The sequence below is a fragment of the Chiloscyllium plagiosum genome, chromosome 6 (genome assembly GCF_004010195.1).
Source record: "Chiloscyllium plagiosum isolate BGI_BamShark_2017 chromosome 6, ASM401019v2, whole genome shotgun sequence".
NCBI classification, from domain to species: domain Eukaryota; kingdom Metazoa; phylum Chordata; class Chondrichthyes; order Orectolobiformes; family Hemiscylliidae; genus Chiloscyllium; species Chiloscyllium plagiosum.
This window is the reverse complement of record NC_057715.1, coordinates 121,170,529-121,187,024: the sequence shown is the minus strand read 5'-3', so window position 1 is coordinate 121,187,024 and position 16,496 is coordinate 121,170,529. Positions and strand designations below refer to the sequence as shown.

The 16,496-nt window shown below is 38.3% G+C and overlaps 1 protein-coding gene across 2 annotated transcripts in view; it reads left to right on the top strand.

Moving 5' to 3' along the window:
• sbno1 (strawberry notch homolog 1 (Drosophila)) overlaps positions 1–14,869 on the top strand; it is a 103,835-nt gene extending 88,966 nt beyond the window's left edge. For both annotated transcript variants that reach the window (XM_043692636.1, XM_043692635.1), the window contains 4 exons: positions 2,936–3,073; positions 3,396–3,472; positions 8,206–8,399; positions 13,835–14,869. In XM_043692636.1, the coding sequence (XP_043548571.1) occupies positions 2,936–3,073; positions 3,396–3,472; positions 8,206–8,399; positions 13,835–13,977 (552 nt within the window). In that variant the 3' untranslated portion in view covers positions 13,978–14,869. The remainder of the gene's footprint in view (positions 1–2,935; positions 3,074–3,395; positions 3,473–8,205; positions 8,400–13,834) is intronic.
• Positions 14,870–16,496: the final 1,627 nt, after the last annotated feature.

Here is a 16,496-nt window from a genome sequence, read left to right as displayed (position 1 = left end):
TTGATATTTAAAAGATCACATTTTGGTGCATTGAAGTAGTAATAGTCGTTCTTTAGTAAATTGGAATTGATGAAGTTAAGCTGCATATAATATGGCTGATTTTCACTCTGCCTGTCCCTCATTATTAATTGTTATTTGCAGTTTCACATGAACTGCATTGCCAAGGTAGCTAAATGTGAAATGTGTTAATTGAAAACTATATTGGTGAGGTCTACCATTTTGTTGGTACAAGCATGAATGAATGTAAATGATGTTCAAGAGTTTGCAACCACTGCAAAAATTGACTGATTTGTTGAGCAAGCTGTAGTCTGAAGGAAGGTATCAATGAACCGGTCAGGTGGGCACACAGGTGGCAGATGGAATTTAACCTGGTAAAGTGACATGCATTGTGTGTGTGTGTGAAATTTTTCCTTTCTTTAAGAAAAAAAGAATGCACTATAAATGGGAGGTGTGGAGGAACCGAGGAATTTGAGTGCATTTCCACAAATCCCTTGAAGGTAGCAAGATATTTCACTAAGGTGGTTTTTAAAAGACATTTGAGACCCTTCCTTTCATGGTTTCCATTCTTCAAAATTCTGCAGGTTCCAGCTAATGAAAAAAGTATGTTAAAGCCAGAAACACATGAGAAAAAAGGAATCTGGTTTCAATTAAATTCTTCAGAGCAACTAAAACAAAAAAATCATTCCTTTTCAGACTTAAGTGCTATATTTGCAGCATTTTCTTTTGCATCTTGATAGATAGGAAGTGCAAGTCGGGTAGTTAGAGAGGTTTCTGTTGTGTTACTACAATTCATGGAGGGATCAGACCAGGAATTGCATTTATTGACAGGATTATGGATTTGAGAAGGCTTGTAACAAATTTGGATGGCGGCAATTCAATTTGAGTCATTTCACTTTATTGCTGGTTGGGCCAATATTTTATCACCCACCTGTAGTTGTCTAGATGGCAATTAAGACTCCACCCCATTGCAATCTGTTCTGAAATCACCAGTCTAACAGGTGGGGATGGAAGATTTCCTTCTTTGAATCAAATTAATAAAGCAGGTGGGACCATTGACACTTTGTCATCACCATATCATTGCAGATTTTTAAAGTTGAATTGAAAGAAATAGCAGAAGTTATAGATGTATTAGTTGTTGTAGTTCTGTTCACCGAGCTGGGAATTTGTGTTGCAGACGTTTCGTTCCCTGTCTAGGTGACATCCTCAGTGCTTGGGAGCCTCCTGTGAAGCGCTTCTGTGATGTTTCCTCCGGCATTTATAGTGGTTTGAATCTGCTGCTTCCGGTTGTCAGTTCCAGCTGTCCGTTGCAGTGGTCAGTATATTGGGTCCAGGTCGATGTGCTTATTGATTGAATCTGTGGAACTGATGACCGGAAGCGGCAGAGACAAACCACTATAAATGCCGGAGGAAACCTCACAGAAGCGCTTCACAGGAGGCTCCCAAGCACTGAGAATGTCACCTAGACAGGGGACGAAACGTCTGCAACACAAATTCCCAGTTCGGCGAACAGAACCACAACAACGAGCACCCGAGCTACAAATCTTCTCTCAAACTTTGAAGATGTATTAATGGTCATTTACCAGAAATCATTGGACTCCGGGCAGTTCCTGGCAGACAAAGACAGTAAATATCATGCCACTGTTTTAAAAGACAGGTAATTATAGGCTAGTTAGCTTAACATCTGTAGTTGGGAAAATGGTGGAGGCTTTCATTTAAAGAAGAAATAGTGAGGCATCTGGATGAAATGGAATCCATCAGGCAGACACAACATGGATTCAGGGAGGGAAGGTTGTGTTTGACAAACTTACAGTAGTTCTTTGAGGGTATCACAAGCATAGTGGATGAAGGGGAATAGGTACATGTTGTATAGTTGGATTCCAGGAGGAGTTCAATAAGGTGCCATATACAAGACTCCTCCATAAGATAAGAATGCATGGAGTTGTAGGGAATGTACTAGCATGGATGGAGGACTAGTTGACCAATGCAAAGCAGAGAAACACATTGATTTGGATCCCATTTACCACCCCCTGAGAAAAACAACAAATGGCACTATCTAAACACAAATAGAAAACGGGCCATTCCATCAGTGCTTCATACAGAGGCTCACTGTTGTTACCTGGCATGGTGATGAAATGTCTGAAAATGAACCTTTTAGCTCAGCAAGCAAATGTACGTCCCAAACCTCAACCTGAGCTACAGCATCTGTGTCAAAGCCTAAAATGATGAGAACTTTCCTTTTATGTTGTCGTCCTAGTTGAAATTGGTTCTTATTTCTTGTCAAGGCACAAGATTGGGTGTTTGAATACTTATGGTTGGTTGCCTTGCTAAATTCACCATCTACACAGTAACTAAACCATATGGATAGCTGATTTGAACATGCTTTGAGGGTCAATCTTCAGAAATTGTTACTTAGCCATTCTACCCATAAATACATCATTCCTGCTATTGAGGAAGTTTTGTAATCTCTATATCTCCAATGGTAGTTTCTTTGACATTTATCCAATTTATGACACTAAAGTTTCAAAGTAATTTTTATCTGAAAAATAGCAATCTACTTTTTTTTTTAGAAGTTTTGGGAATTGCAATAAATGAATGAATTCGATAAATACCATTGAAAGCATCTGCCTTTCTGAAGATTTTCTGAATTTACATTTTAGAAGTGAGAGGCCCATGAAGTCCACTGATACCTGTTAAATGGTGGATTGCATTAAACAGTTTTGTGCTCTTGCCCCTCGTTCTGAATTATAACTTCCAGGTTTGAAGTCAACTGTAGAAATCACATCCTGAGATCTAAATTAGCAGAAATGGGCAGTTTCATCGAAGTTAATTTATTGTTTTATGTAAGATTTTACTGTAAGATACATTATAATGACCTAAGACAACATACCCATGTATTTTTAGTGAATAACAATGTTTGTTTTATTGTTTGCTTCAGATAAGAAATAATAAAAAGACAGCAATTCTGGTTAAGGAAGTTAACAGCAAGAAGAGACTGTTCATGATGTACAGACCAAACACTGGCAAGCAACTCAAATTAGAGACTTACATTGAACTAAAAAAGAAATATAAAAAGGTAAAGGAACGTGGACTAAAATGTGCTAATTAAATGTGCACTGTGTAAGAAGTCAGCATGCTTGTATTATGACATTAAACTTTGGAGCTAATGTCTAAATCCTGAAAAACTGATTTTCCTCATTGCAGGACCAGGCATTAGTATACTGCTGTATTAGTATTGTTCTTATTGTAACTTTTGAAAGTCAATGTATTGACAACTGCCAATAGATCTGCTATTGTAGTAATAATTCTGCAGCTGCCTAACTGAGGCTGTGGATGTTAGGTCACTGTTAAATTGGGAAGTATTTCTGGTTTAACTTCTAATTTTGTTATCTTCACAGGTAACATCTGCAGAAGCAGAGTCACATTGGGTGGAACAGTACAAGTCATCTGCAGACACTTGTACTCATGCATATTGGTTAGTAATGAAATTAAAGACTGGTTAAGATGTTTCTAACTTTCTCTTCATATTTTCATTTTTCTCACTCCGTACAAATCCTCGATCCCTCTACCTTTGCAACTTACTGTTTATTTTCCATTTGACTCTCAAATCCTCAGATGTCGCCTCCAACACCTCTACCCGTGTTTCCCGTTATTCCATATTTTGTTCAAAGTCTGTGAGAAGATCGGGTGCTCATTGTTGTGGTTCTGTTCGCCGAGCTGGGAATTTGTGTTGCAGACGTTTCGTCCCCTGTCTAGGTGACATCCTCAGTGCTTGGGAGCCTCCTGTGAAGCGCTTCTGTGATGTCACCTAGACTGGGGATGAAACGTCTGCAACACAAATTCCATATTTTGACTTTACAATCAGATTTACGCTTGTTACTGGAGCAAAAATATTAAAGCCAAAGCCTCATTTTAACACTTCAGATAATTAGCTCTCCTTGTCGTTTGCAACATCTGAGTGCCTTTTGACAGATTGGGTCTTTTTGTCCAATTCATTGGGACTGTCCTGACATTGCTTCACTCTTGTCTAACCCATTCTAACCAAATTGCCTATTGCATTTACTTTTCCGCTTGCCCTCCAGTGTCTTGCAAGTAAGTACAATAGACTGTTCCTGGTTTCTCTTGTCAACATGGATCATTCCATCTGAAGACTTGATATTCGGCTTCTGCCTATGCACTGATACCCAGCTCTATCATGTTTTATCAATCAAAATTAAGAAATTAACCTTCTCAAACTGCAATCAAGTCAGTGGCTTGTGTTTGGCATTTGTTAGAAAGAAGCTTTAAATTTAGGTTAGTTTTTAAGGATTGTGGAAATACCCGGAGTGGTTTATTTAAGATGCCGTTGAGAATTCTCTGTAGTCACGAGTGTCTTTTTAAACGAGTCTCCCTGTGAATCATATGAATGGCAATAAGTATTTTGCTGTAGACCCCTTCTGGGTACAAAACGAGGAAATTTCATGAGTGCTTGTTTCAATATTTAAGGAAAGACAACTCTGCTTTCAACAATTTTGCCAATTACTTATTAACCTGATGAGAATACAGCATCTCTTTCAAAGCCTAAAATAATAATCCAGTTTCTGTTATGCTGGCTTTTTGGTTGAGATCAGTTCTGATTTCTTGTCAAAGAGCAAGATTGTCTGTTGAAATAGACTTATCACTGGGCATGTTGCTAAGGCCACTGTCCAGGCAAATTCCAATAGGCTATCAAAGTGCGACTACCAAGGCTGGAGGGATACATAGTCATTCTTGTCCCATTGCTCTAGGGGTCACAGCATTAAATTTTTTAAGTCTTTCTGGCTACCAACGCAGCCAATTAAGTATGTCCTATAATTGGGCTTTAAACATCTATTGAACAAGTTTCTTAATAAATGCAATTCCTAATTTATTAGGAAAGCAAAATTGATTTAAAGTACATGGTCAGGTGCAAATTTGAGCCTGAACAAGAAATGAGAACTGATAGCAACTAGAAAGCTGGTATAAAAGAAACTTGTGATTAGGATTTTAGCCTTTGAAAAAGAGGCTTTATTCATATCTGATATAACTCAAATTTTTGCAAAACTGTCAAAACCAAAGTTGTTTTTACCTAAAATATTAGAACAGGCACTCATGAAATTTCCTAAGTGTATGCCCAGATTTGAACATGAACTGACCTGGAGACGTTCTTATGTTTGTTTTTCTGGTTCACATGGAGAGAAACCAGCTCAGAACAAGCTACCCAGCTGACCTGTCTTTTCTGAAAATAAAACCTCATTTTGGAGTGCAGGGTGAAACTTGTTTGTTCTTTTGTAAGAGTGATTGAAGAAACTTACTTTCTGAACAAGCAATGTCTACAACAAATTCGGAAGGGTCACTGACCCTAAAACATTGACTCTGCTTTTTCTCCACAGATGCTGCTGGATCTGCTGAGTTTTTCTTTAGCAATTTCTGATTTTGTTTTTGATTTCCTGCATTTGAAATTCTGTTTTTTCTTAAGTACTACGAGACACCTGTGCATGAATTAGTGACTTGACCACAAGTGCCAGAAATGTCTCAGAAACACCCTGAAACATATAATTTATCCTTTACCCTACTAAAATACCTAGCCAAAGTCTTTTGTTTCCAGAATGCTGATGTTTACAAGTAAATCTGTTTCCTATTCTCTTGTGAAGTGTGTTTGGGGCATATTTAGATGGATAAACAATTATACTTCTATATATCCTGACTGTATGTTAATCAGCTACTTGGCTTTGATATGCTAACAATTGTGTTTATTAAGAAATTTGGTTGATTGTGTTTAAAACCTAATAATATGGCATGCTTAATTAGTCGTCATGGTACTTGGAAAAAGTTTATATTTGAAGTTGTGACACAATGAAATAGTGGGGTGAGAACAGCTGTGCCCCTGTCATTTCTCATTCATGGTGCTTTCATAGTCTGTTGGAGTTTGAAAGAGAAAAAATTGTTTGTTTCCATTTTTTTGACAAATAGTAATTTTTTACCCAGTACTGTATTAGTTTGAAAACCATTGTGAATCATTTTTGTATTGTCTTGCAAAAGTCTTGGATTGTTAGAAAAATGACTTGGTTATGTTCAGTATTATATTTTGTGCTCCTAGCCAAGATGAGCGTTGTACAGGAGGTATGAGAATGTGGAAGTGACTACATCATTTGCAGAATCATTTATAAGAGTGATAGAGATTTACAGCACGTAAACAGACCCCTTCGGTCTAACTCGTCCATGTCGACCAAATATACCAACCCAATCTAGTCCCACCTGCCAGCACCTGGCCCATATCCCTCCAAACCCTTCCTATTCGTGTATCCATCCAGATGCCTTTTTAACTGTTGCAATTGTACTAGCCGCCTCCACTTTCTCTGGCAGCGCATTCCATATACGTACCACTCTGTGAAAAGTTGCCTCTTAGGTCTCTTTTATATCTTTCCACTCTCACCCTAAACCTATGCCCTCTAGTTCTGGACTCCCCAACCCCAGGGAAAAGACTTTGTCTATTTATCCTATCCATGCCCCTCATGATTTTATAAACCTCTATAAGGTCACCCCTCAGCCTCTGCTCCAGGGAAAACCGCCCTAACCTTTTCAACCACTCCCTACAGCTCAAATCCATCAACCCTGGCAACATCCTTATAAATCATTTCTGAACCCTTTCCAGGTTCACAACATCTTTCCAATAGGAAGGAGACTAGAATTGAGATGCTTAACCGTATAGCTACTTGGAAGTAGGTGTTGTAAAATAATGGGCTTCAGGATTTAAAAGATAAACTAGCCATATTTGAGCCGTCAGTTTCAACGGTTGTGTTAATGCTGTAAATGAATTATAAGTGCTAATGGAGTTGTGGATGAGAAATGGGCAGTGCTCTTTAATCTTGTTTGTTTTGGTTTTGATTTTGCTCTGATTATGTTGCCTTGATCACAGATTTCCCCTTGAAGTCCTTTTATTTTCAGTGATGGGATGTGAGTATCACTGACTATTTATTGCTTACATCTCATTGCATTGGAGGTGGTGATGGCTATGGGGTGTAGGTAGACCCATAGTGGTGTACTTGGGGGCATTCTAGGATATTGGCTTAGAACAATACAGCACAGAACAGACCCTTCCAACCTTAGCAGCAATGAAGAAATGGTGATAAGTTTCCAAGTTTGGATGGTGTGTGGCTTGAAGAGGAACATGCGCATGTGTTCCTGTGCACCTGCTGCCCTGTTTTTGGTGTCAGAGGTCATGAATTTAGAGGTAATGTCAAAGGAGTCATGGGTGAGTTACTGCACTGCATCCCATAGATGGTTCATTCTACTGTCACTGTTGGACCAAGTCACCGTTGAACATGATGATTTTGGTACAGCTTTATTCTGTATAGTGTCGAGCTTCTTGTGTTGTTGGATCTGTACTCATCCCAGCAAGTAAGGAGTATTCCATCACACTCCTGAGTTGAGCCTTTTAGATGGTGGACAGGTTCTTGGAGTTGAGGTGAGTTACCTGCTCCAGAATTTCTGATCTCCGAAAGTGTTTCGAAAGCTATTTTAATTCAATTTCTGATCAATGGTCACCCTTAAGTTGTTGATGGGGGTACTCTGAGATGGTGATGATGTTGAACATCATTGGGCAATGGTTAGATTATCTGTTGGAGAATTTCCACATCCTTGTGTTATCTACCTTTGGCAGAACCTTTGTGCAATTAAAGTAACTAGTAAAGTCCTTACAATATTCTCCATAGGCTTCAATGTCAGGTGGGGATGTTTGGATCAAGGGTGTGCATGCTGGAACTATGTCAGCTTTGAATATGGTCATATGTTAGCAATTAGTAGAAAGTGAGGACTGCAGATGCTGGAGATCAGATCTGAAAAATATGTTGCTGGAAAAGCGCAGCAGGTCAGGCAGCATCCAAGGAGCAGGAGAATCGACGTTTCGAGCATAAGGGCTTATGCCCGAAATGTCGATTCTCCTGCTTCTTGGATGCTGCCTGACCTGCGCATTTCCAGCAACACATTTTTCAGCATAGGTTAGCAATGTTAATTCCATTTTAAAGTGCAAAGGTTATTTGACTCAATTCATCCAAAGTGCAGAAAAATGCCTGTCTTCTAAATGTAGGATGTGTTTGTCTAACACAATGAGCAGGTCCCAGTTTATTTCAAAACCCATGTCTTGAGCTAATATCCTTTTGAAATGCTAAAGTACTTTTTTTGTAATACTTTTTTTTAATATCCATACAGGCGTGGAAACTGCAAAAAAGTAAGCCTTGGAATGGTTTGTGAAGTCGGGCTGAGGTGCCGCACTTATCATGTCCTCTGTGGTTCAGTTCTTAGTGTCTGGACAAAGGTGGAAGGAGTCTTGGCCTCAGTCAGTGGGGCTAATGTAAAAATGCAGATTGTGCGATTAAAAACAGAAGACGGGCAAAGGATTGTAGGTGAGTGTGAGCAATGGATTACCGTTATACTGCAAATAGGAACGTCCAGCTTGCTTATTCATGAGCTGGGTTGTAACCTGTCAAAAATACAATGTCATTGTATTTTTGTTTGTGGTCTTGTAGAATTTACAAATAAGTTCCAGCAAAGTTTGTAAAGTAAGGACTTTTTTTCTGATGTTTCACAAGCTGCAGTTTGAATTTTGGTGATGTGTGTGTGGTTTCTTTGTTACTTGGAGTGGAGAACCCCTTTAACTCTGTGTTGAGAACAAAGAAAATTTACAGTGCGGGAGCAGGCCTTTCAGCCCTACAAGCCTGTGCTGATCCAAATCCACTGTCTGAACCTATTGCCCAATTTCTAAGGATCTGTATCCCTCTGCTCCCCACCTACTCATACACTTGTCCATACGCACCTTAAATGAATCTACCGTGCCTGCCTCCACTACTTCTGCTGGCGACGCATTCCAGACACCTGCCACCCTCTGTGTAAAGTACTTTCCACATGTATCCCCCTTAATCTTTTCTCCTCTCACCTTGAACACGTGACCTCTCGTTATTGAATCCCTCACCCTGGGAAAAAGCTTATCTCTATCCACCCTCTGAGGTCTACAAAATCATGAAGGATATACAATCAGGTCTCCCCCTCAATCTCCTTTTTTCTAATGAAAACAAACCTAACCTACTCAACCTCTTTTCATAGCTAGCATCTTCCATACCAGGCAACATCCTCGTAAACCTTCTCTGCACTCTCTCCAAAGCGTCCACATCCTTTTGGTAATGTGGCGACCAGAACAGTACACAGTATTCTAAGTGTGCCGAACCAAAGTCTTGTACAATTTTAACATGACCTGCCAGCTCTTGTACTCAATACCCCGTCCAATGAAGGCAAGCAGACAGTATTCCTTCCTGACCACCCCACCTGTGCAGCCACCTTCAGGGTACAATAGACCTGAACTCCCAGATCTCTCTGCTCATCAACTTTTCCTAAAGCTCTTCTGTTTACAGTATAGTTGGCTTTCGAATTGTCTTCCAAAATGCATCACTTCACATTTGCCCGGATTGAACTCCATTTGCCACTTCTCCGCCCCACTCTCCAGCCTGTCTATATTCTCCTGTATACTTTCACAGACCCCAATGCTTTCTGCTACTCCATCGATTTTTGTGTCATTTGCAAACTTACTGTTTAGACCACCAGTGCCCTTGTCCAGATCATTTATTTTAGGTATTTAAGGTATTAATTTTTAAGCCATTCATTTTCCTTGAAAGCTGGCGACATACCAGTAATCGGATGAAGATAAAATTGCCAGCCACAAATCTACTGTTTAGATTCCATCTGTTGCTCATCAGATCAGAGCCCTCAGATTTGTGTAATTGCACAAGTCATTGCGCCACTTATCAATGAAAATTTCATCAATGTAGACTTGTCATTTTTAATGTATTGTAATTTGAAACATCACGCATTAACTATTTATCATGGCCTTTATTGCAATTTGAATGCATTTCATTCTTTTTTCCTTGAGACTAGTCCAACTTGATATTTGTTCATCGGTTGTGACATTGTTGACATGGCCAGCATTTAATGCCCAGCTCCAACTGAGCTTAGAAGGGGAGAGCTGTAACTTTGAGCTAGTGCAGAGGGAGTGATTCTGACCTGTTCCTTTCTCTCTGTCACATCTAATTAATACAGGTGGAATTGAAAGCTAGTTTCAGGAGTTCACTAATGTCTTTTAGGAATCTGTCACATGTTCCTTGTCTGACCTACATACAATTCCACATCCATAGTGATATGGTTGATAATGCTCTCTGAAATGGCCACTTTTATTTCAAGGGTAGTTCAGGATTGGGAAACAAATGTTTGCCTTGCCAATGATTCCTGCTTTTATTGAAAGAACGCAGAAAAGCACACCCTCGATGCCGTTAGGGAAGGATTTTTTGGGCTGTCCCAGCAAGGGTGATATGGTTGTATTGTAAGTCCAGTTGGTCATTGTTTTTCAATGAGCTTCCTTCTATGTAGAACTTTGGTTGCTGGCTCCTATATGATGCAGCGTTTCTTTGGATCGTAAGTATGTAGCCTTATGTTAGAAAATGTCACTAGGCCGTTGGTTACTATTCAGAGTAGCATTATTTGTTCTTTGTAGTTTATTTGTTCTGGTGGTGTTACCATTTTTTTAAAGGAAAAGTTGAAGTGTTCATTTGGAATTTCAGTGGGAAAAGTAATCGCTTCATATAAGAAACATCAACCACAGCCAGCTGATGTAGCATAATCTGGGAACCCTGCAACTGTAAACTTGTGTGAAGTGTTACAGAAGATGCTAGTGTACTGCAGAACCAAATTGCATACAAGTTAGGAGCACAGCTATAAAACAAGTGCATTATAATAGAGTAGCAGGTGACAAGTTCTTTATATGATTGTCAACCAGTAGGGTCAATTAAGGAGCGATGTTATGACACTGGATAAATCCCTCTGTTAACTTAAACCGGCCGCATAAAAAGTTCACCTCCTGCTATAATCTGTTAAAATTCAAGAGGCAAAGAACTATCCCAGAACTCACTATTTAAAGTAAAAATTAGCAATGTTATTCTTTAAGTCCAACAGAGAATATTAAAACCAACAACTCCTTTTTCTTAAACCTGTTTTTTACCTCCCACTCTCCAGTACTGGTCTGATTGTTAAAAAAAAAAAATCCCAATTGAGATCTATATTTAAAAAAATTGTTTCAAAAGCCAGTCAGCTTTGTCGATTCTTTGTACGTTGTTCTCTGTAGATTTTCTCAAGGTTGGTTTCGATGTTCTGTGCAAACTTCTTAGAGACAGGTATCTTTCAGAGAGCTCTACAACGAGCAGTATACATTTGTGGATATCTTTGGCAGTTCTCCTCAACTTATCAAAATGTCTGGTTTTATACCCCAAAACATCAGATCATTTCATTGGTTTTGATGTTGTTAAAATACTAAATTTAAATTTGATTGGATTTTGGTATCTTGGTGCATAATTTAAACTGGCTAAATTTGATTTTGTTTTTGTTTCATGGCAACTCAGCTGTAGATATTTGTTTCAACCAAGTGTTGCAGTCTTACTTTGTTCAGGACTCTGTGCTATGTCAGTCCCTGCTAGCTTTTCAACTCGTAAACCTTTACACCTTCAGAACACTAAATGATCTGTGGATGCTGAGGGCATGACTCTGTACTGTCCCTTTCTCTGGCATCATCCTCTTCTTTAGCTTCTGTCACAAAGGATGAAGTTGTAAGGAGGTTGAACAAGATGTAAATTGAGTATTGTCAACCTTAATGAGATGTCGCCTAAGTAGGGATAGGTTGAATGGATCCTTAGAGTAGATTTATGAAGTGTTAGAAAGTTTTGGCAGGGGAGTTTGATAAATTAGATAGTTATTTCCTAGATTTGACTCGAGTATAATAGGCCTGAATAGTTTTTGTATTGTTTTGACTTGAATGTGTGCAAAATGAACCCCTTCAAAGAAATAAAAGATCAGAATCTCACACCCACTGTTCACGTTGTAATCTGGTCAGCCAAAAACAGATTGAACTTTCAGTTTCTATGAAGAGTTGTTTTGGACTGGAAATGTTAACTCTGTTACTTTTCCACATGCTGTTGGACTTTTGAGTTTCTCAAGCATTGTTTTTATTTAGAGTTTCCGGCATCTGCAGTATTTTGCCCTTCCTTTAAAATAGAAAGTGTAGTTGAATTTCTGTAAGACGATATCACTTTTTTATTTAAAAAAAATCTTGATGCAATCTTGAACTTACATGTTGGAGTGGAATAATTGATGTGAAGGTCAGAAATTGAAAATTCTTTACAGAAGAGGAATAATATCTGTTCAGCATTTTCAAGAAAAACGTGTACCCAATAAATGCAACCTGCCAATTCCTCAAAAACAAGCCCAAATAAGCAGACAATGCAACCAAACACTATAGCCACAGTACCTTACATCAAAGATATATCAGAAATGACATCCAGACGACTCAGGCCCCTTGGTGTTATGTTAGCCCACAAACCTTCCAACACACTTAAACAGTGACTAATGAACCTAAAGGATCAATTAGATACTACCACCAAAACTAATGTCATTTGCAAGATACCATGCAAAAATTATAAAATAAAACACATCGGACGAACAGGCAACTTGCCACCAGCATACATGAACGCCAACTAGCCACCAAAAGACACGACCCACTATTACTAGTTGCCATACATATAGACAAAGAAGGACACTGCTCCGACTGGGACAACACATACATCCTAGGATAGGTGAAACAAAGACACTCATGCGAATTCTTAGTGACTCCATCAATAAACACATTGATTTAGATTCCAGCTGCCTTCCCTTGGGGAAAAAAAGAACTGGAAATTACATCACCCATCTGAAGCCAAGACCTATAAATAGAGAGGTGGGACATACCACTAGTGCTTTACCAGAGACTCACTGAAGATGTTACCTAATCATGGTGATGAAACATGTGAAAACAACCTTTCAGCACAGCAAGCTAGCTAACCTATCAACTTGAGCTACAAATCTTCTCAAAAATCGCTAATTGAAACTTTTGCTAAAACAAGTTCCCGTACTTCAGTCCTTTTTCACTAGATTTGAACACCCTGTCCTATTGCAGTATTACAAGCACTCAAACGATTCAAATCTATTGTTTACCATATAGTTGTCTTGGAATGTGAGTTCTCAGTAAGAGTTTACTTTCACTAGGGTTCTTTTAGTTGGGGTTGCCCTTGGGCTTGCACATTGTTCTTTACAGCACAGCTCCATACTTGCAAAGTTCACAGTTTGGAAAGCAAATATTTTGTAGGTTTTTTAAAGAGAATGCATCAAATTTCTCATTCATGCTTTGAATCCCTGAGTCTCATTTATTCATTCTTAACCTGGAGAGGGTAAGTCTGTGGAATTCACAGATACCGAAAGCGGTGAAAGCCAAAGCATTGTATGATTTCAAGAATCAGACTCTCACTCTGAACTAAAAGGATCAAAGGATATGGAGGAAAGCAAGAACAGGCTATTGATTTGGGTGATCAGCTGTAATCATGATGACTGACGCAGCAGGCGCATAGAGCTGAATGGTCATCTCTTATTTCTGCTGCCAAGAATGGGATGACTTATTGTCAGTGACCAGGATGGAGCCCTGTATGACTAGGACTCTGGCTGATTTCATTCCATTTGAAAAGTCTCAGCTGTGAAATAAACAGTCAAAAAAGATGGCTTAATTTTATCCACTTGTTTTTATATTTGAACGTTTTAGCTTTGTCTGGGTTGGTAACTCTGGTACAAAGCTGGTTGGTTTTTTTAACTGAAATTCTTGGGTTTAATGTAACCCTGAAACTGATCCAAAGGGTATGTTTCACTTGCAGGAATTTTGGGTTGTGCTTGATTGAAAGTTATTAATTATTGAATCTGTGTTTTAAACTTTGTTTTTCAGGTTTGATCATTCCTCAGAACTGTGTCTCTCCATTGATAAACATTCTGTCAACGTCGGACCAGTCACAACAGCTGGCACTGCAGCAACAGCAGATGTGGCAGCAGCTCCACCCTCAGAGCATAAGTCATATGAGCAACACATAGTGACTCGCCACATGTACCAGAGCTAACCTTACTTGAAAACTGTAACTTACAGAAGTGTCAACGCCATGTGACCTTCACTCTTTTCAGGAATTCAGGGTCATGTTCCAAAGAGATTCCTTAATTAGTGAAGTATTGGTGAACACTGAATCTGGGAATACCCGTAAATCAGAGACAAGTTCTGTTTAACAAACGGGTGAACGTTGAAGGCCAAGATGTTTGGACATGTTACTTTTTTTTCCTTCCCTTTCTATGACTCTTCATGTTAGCACTTTGTTCTTTACAGCTGCTATAATTCTCCACTTTCATTTCTACTGTTCAAGTAATGGAAAGCAACATGTGCATACTTTGCACACATCGAACGCTTTACCTTGAAATCACTTTCATTTTATTTCTTTTCCTACGTCCTGTTTTGTATCACAACTGAGGACAATTTGTAGCTTGTTACAAATGAGTGCACTGGTTCTAGAGAGATGCTGAGGGCTACGTTACTTGCTGTGTACGTATCTAGAATGTTCCATGTTAAATACATGCTTATTGAAATTAAAACCCTGTAAAATACTTTCCATCTTTAGACTGGGTTTGTAAACCCTGTGTCTTAAAAGTAAATAAGCATTCTTTCAGGGTTTGTTTATCATGTATATCCTATGAACAGGATGTAAATATGATACAAAAACAATGCAGAAATTCTGGCCTATTTAAAATAAAACAGCATTATTGAAAGTTTATTGGGGAATTAATTACTTTATACAGAAGCTGTTTTGAATATGTTGATATGCTTTCTTTCTCCACAATGTGTAATTTCTGGGTAACTGCAAAATGTATGTTCTGTATTTGTGTTTCATGGCACAATCTTAAATTATCTGGTGATTTTATATTAAAATTCTGAGAACCACTTTAACAGCTTCATATTTAATCATCTACTGGTTACTTATTTTCTACCAAGCAATTTTATGCAGCACTTAGTGTAGTTTAGACAGCATCTTCCGACATAGTGGAGAACAGTTTTTAAATAAACTATAATTTGTGAAGACTAATGCCATATTCTGGTTATTCTGCGTGCATGCAAGTTGAGGCTGGTATGAGGTTTAAACACCAGCACCTGAGTCGTAAAATATCAAAGCTAATAAGTCAAGTAAGATATGTACATTTTGTGCACTTTGATTGCCACAGGCTGGTTACATGTTTTACTCATTGATAAACTGATGGCTTAGTTAAATTGTAAAATGTAAGCAGAGGGCCTCTGAAGAGAACAGCACTATGTACAGTTTTCAAGTTCAAACCTGTTAACTAATTAACACAGCATACATATTACTTTATTTAGTAAGACTTGTACTGTACAAATGTGTATAGTCTCAGCTACGATATCAATATGTTTTGACTATAAATAGTTTTGCCAACTTTATCAAAATAGTGAAGGAAGTCTGCCATTTCATGCTGGCACAAGTTGCACTACTGGAGATGCTGAATTGTTTGTAACTGTATATTTAAGTTAGAATTGTCAATAAATTGCTGCTCGACACTGGACTTGCAGCAAACTATTAATAAATCATTGTACTAAAGGAAACTAGTGGTGTAGAGTTTTTAAAGATGGGAAAAGTGGTCATGTGCTTTCTGCAGGATACAGAGATGCTGTTTGTGTATACAATGACTGAATAACTGATTAAGAGTAGCAGGAATTTCATTGTGAAACGGATATGCTACCTGGTTCATCTATTGTCTTAAAGTAATTGAAATTATATGGAAATTTCGGATCCATTTGGGGAAGAGGATGAAGGAATGTTGAGCTTTTCTGCTTCTGTCTTTAGCATTATTGCTCTTATTAGACACTAAGTTTCTTCTCTGCCCTGTGTAATTGGAGATTGTTTGCTTCTATAATTAACATTTTTTTGCACCATTTGGTTTCTGATCCATTGAATCCATGATCCTGGTCACTGTTTTTAAGGCTTTAAATTAAATGTTGGCTGTTATTTTAGCTTGAGATGCATTTGACTGTATTGGATATTTAAATAGGACAACTCAGATTCTGAATCTATGTTTGCTTGCTGAGCTGTAAGGTTCATTTTCAGACATTTCGTCATCATACCAGGTAACATCTTCAGTTAGCCTCTGGATGAAGCTTCAGCAAGCAAACATAAAATCCAGAACCTCAATCTGAGCTACAAATCTTCTTAAAAAAAAAATGCTAATTCAAAGATTATAAGCACAATTTACAGATTCCTTGTTAAGAAGAAAGTTATATATAAATACTGGCAATCTTTTGACTGGAATGAAGGTTATGTTTTTCCAAACCTTAGCATCTATATTCAGTTTTCCTCAACTATCTCTTTCAAAATGGCTGGTGCGCTTCAATCATAGAACCTTAAATATGTTGCAAGGTTTCGATATGTAACAAAATTCTTTGGAGCAAAAGTTCTGTCCCTTGCATGTACAATTCACCCCCCAGCATGGGGATGTTGAATTGAATCTGAAAAATTCTGATTTATGTTCAGCAACACCTCAAGCAGTTGATAAGCCAAAGT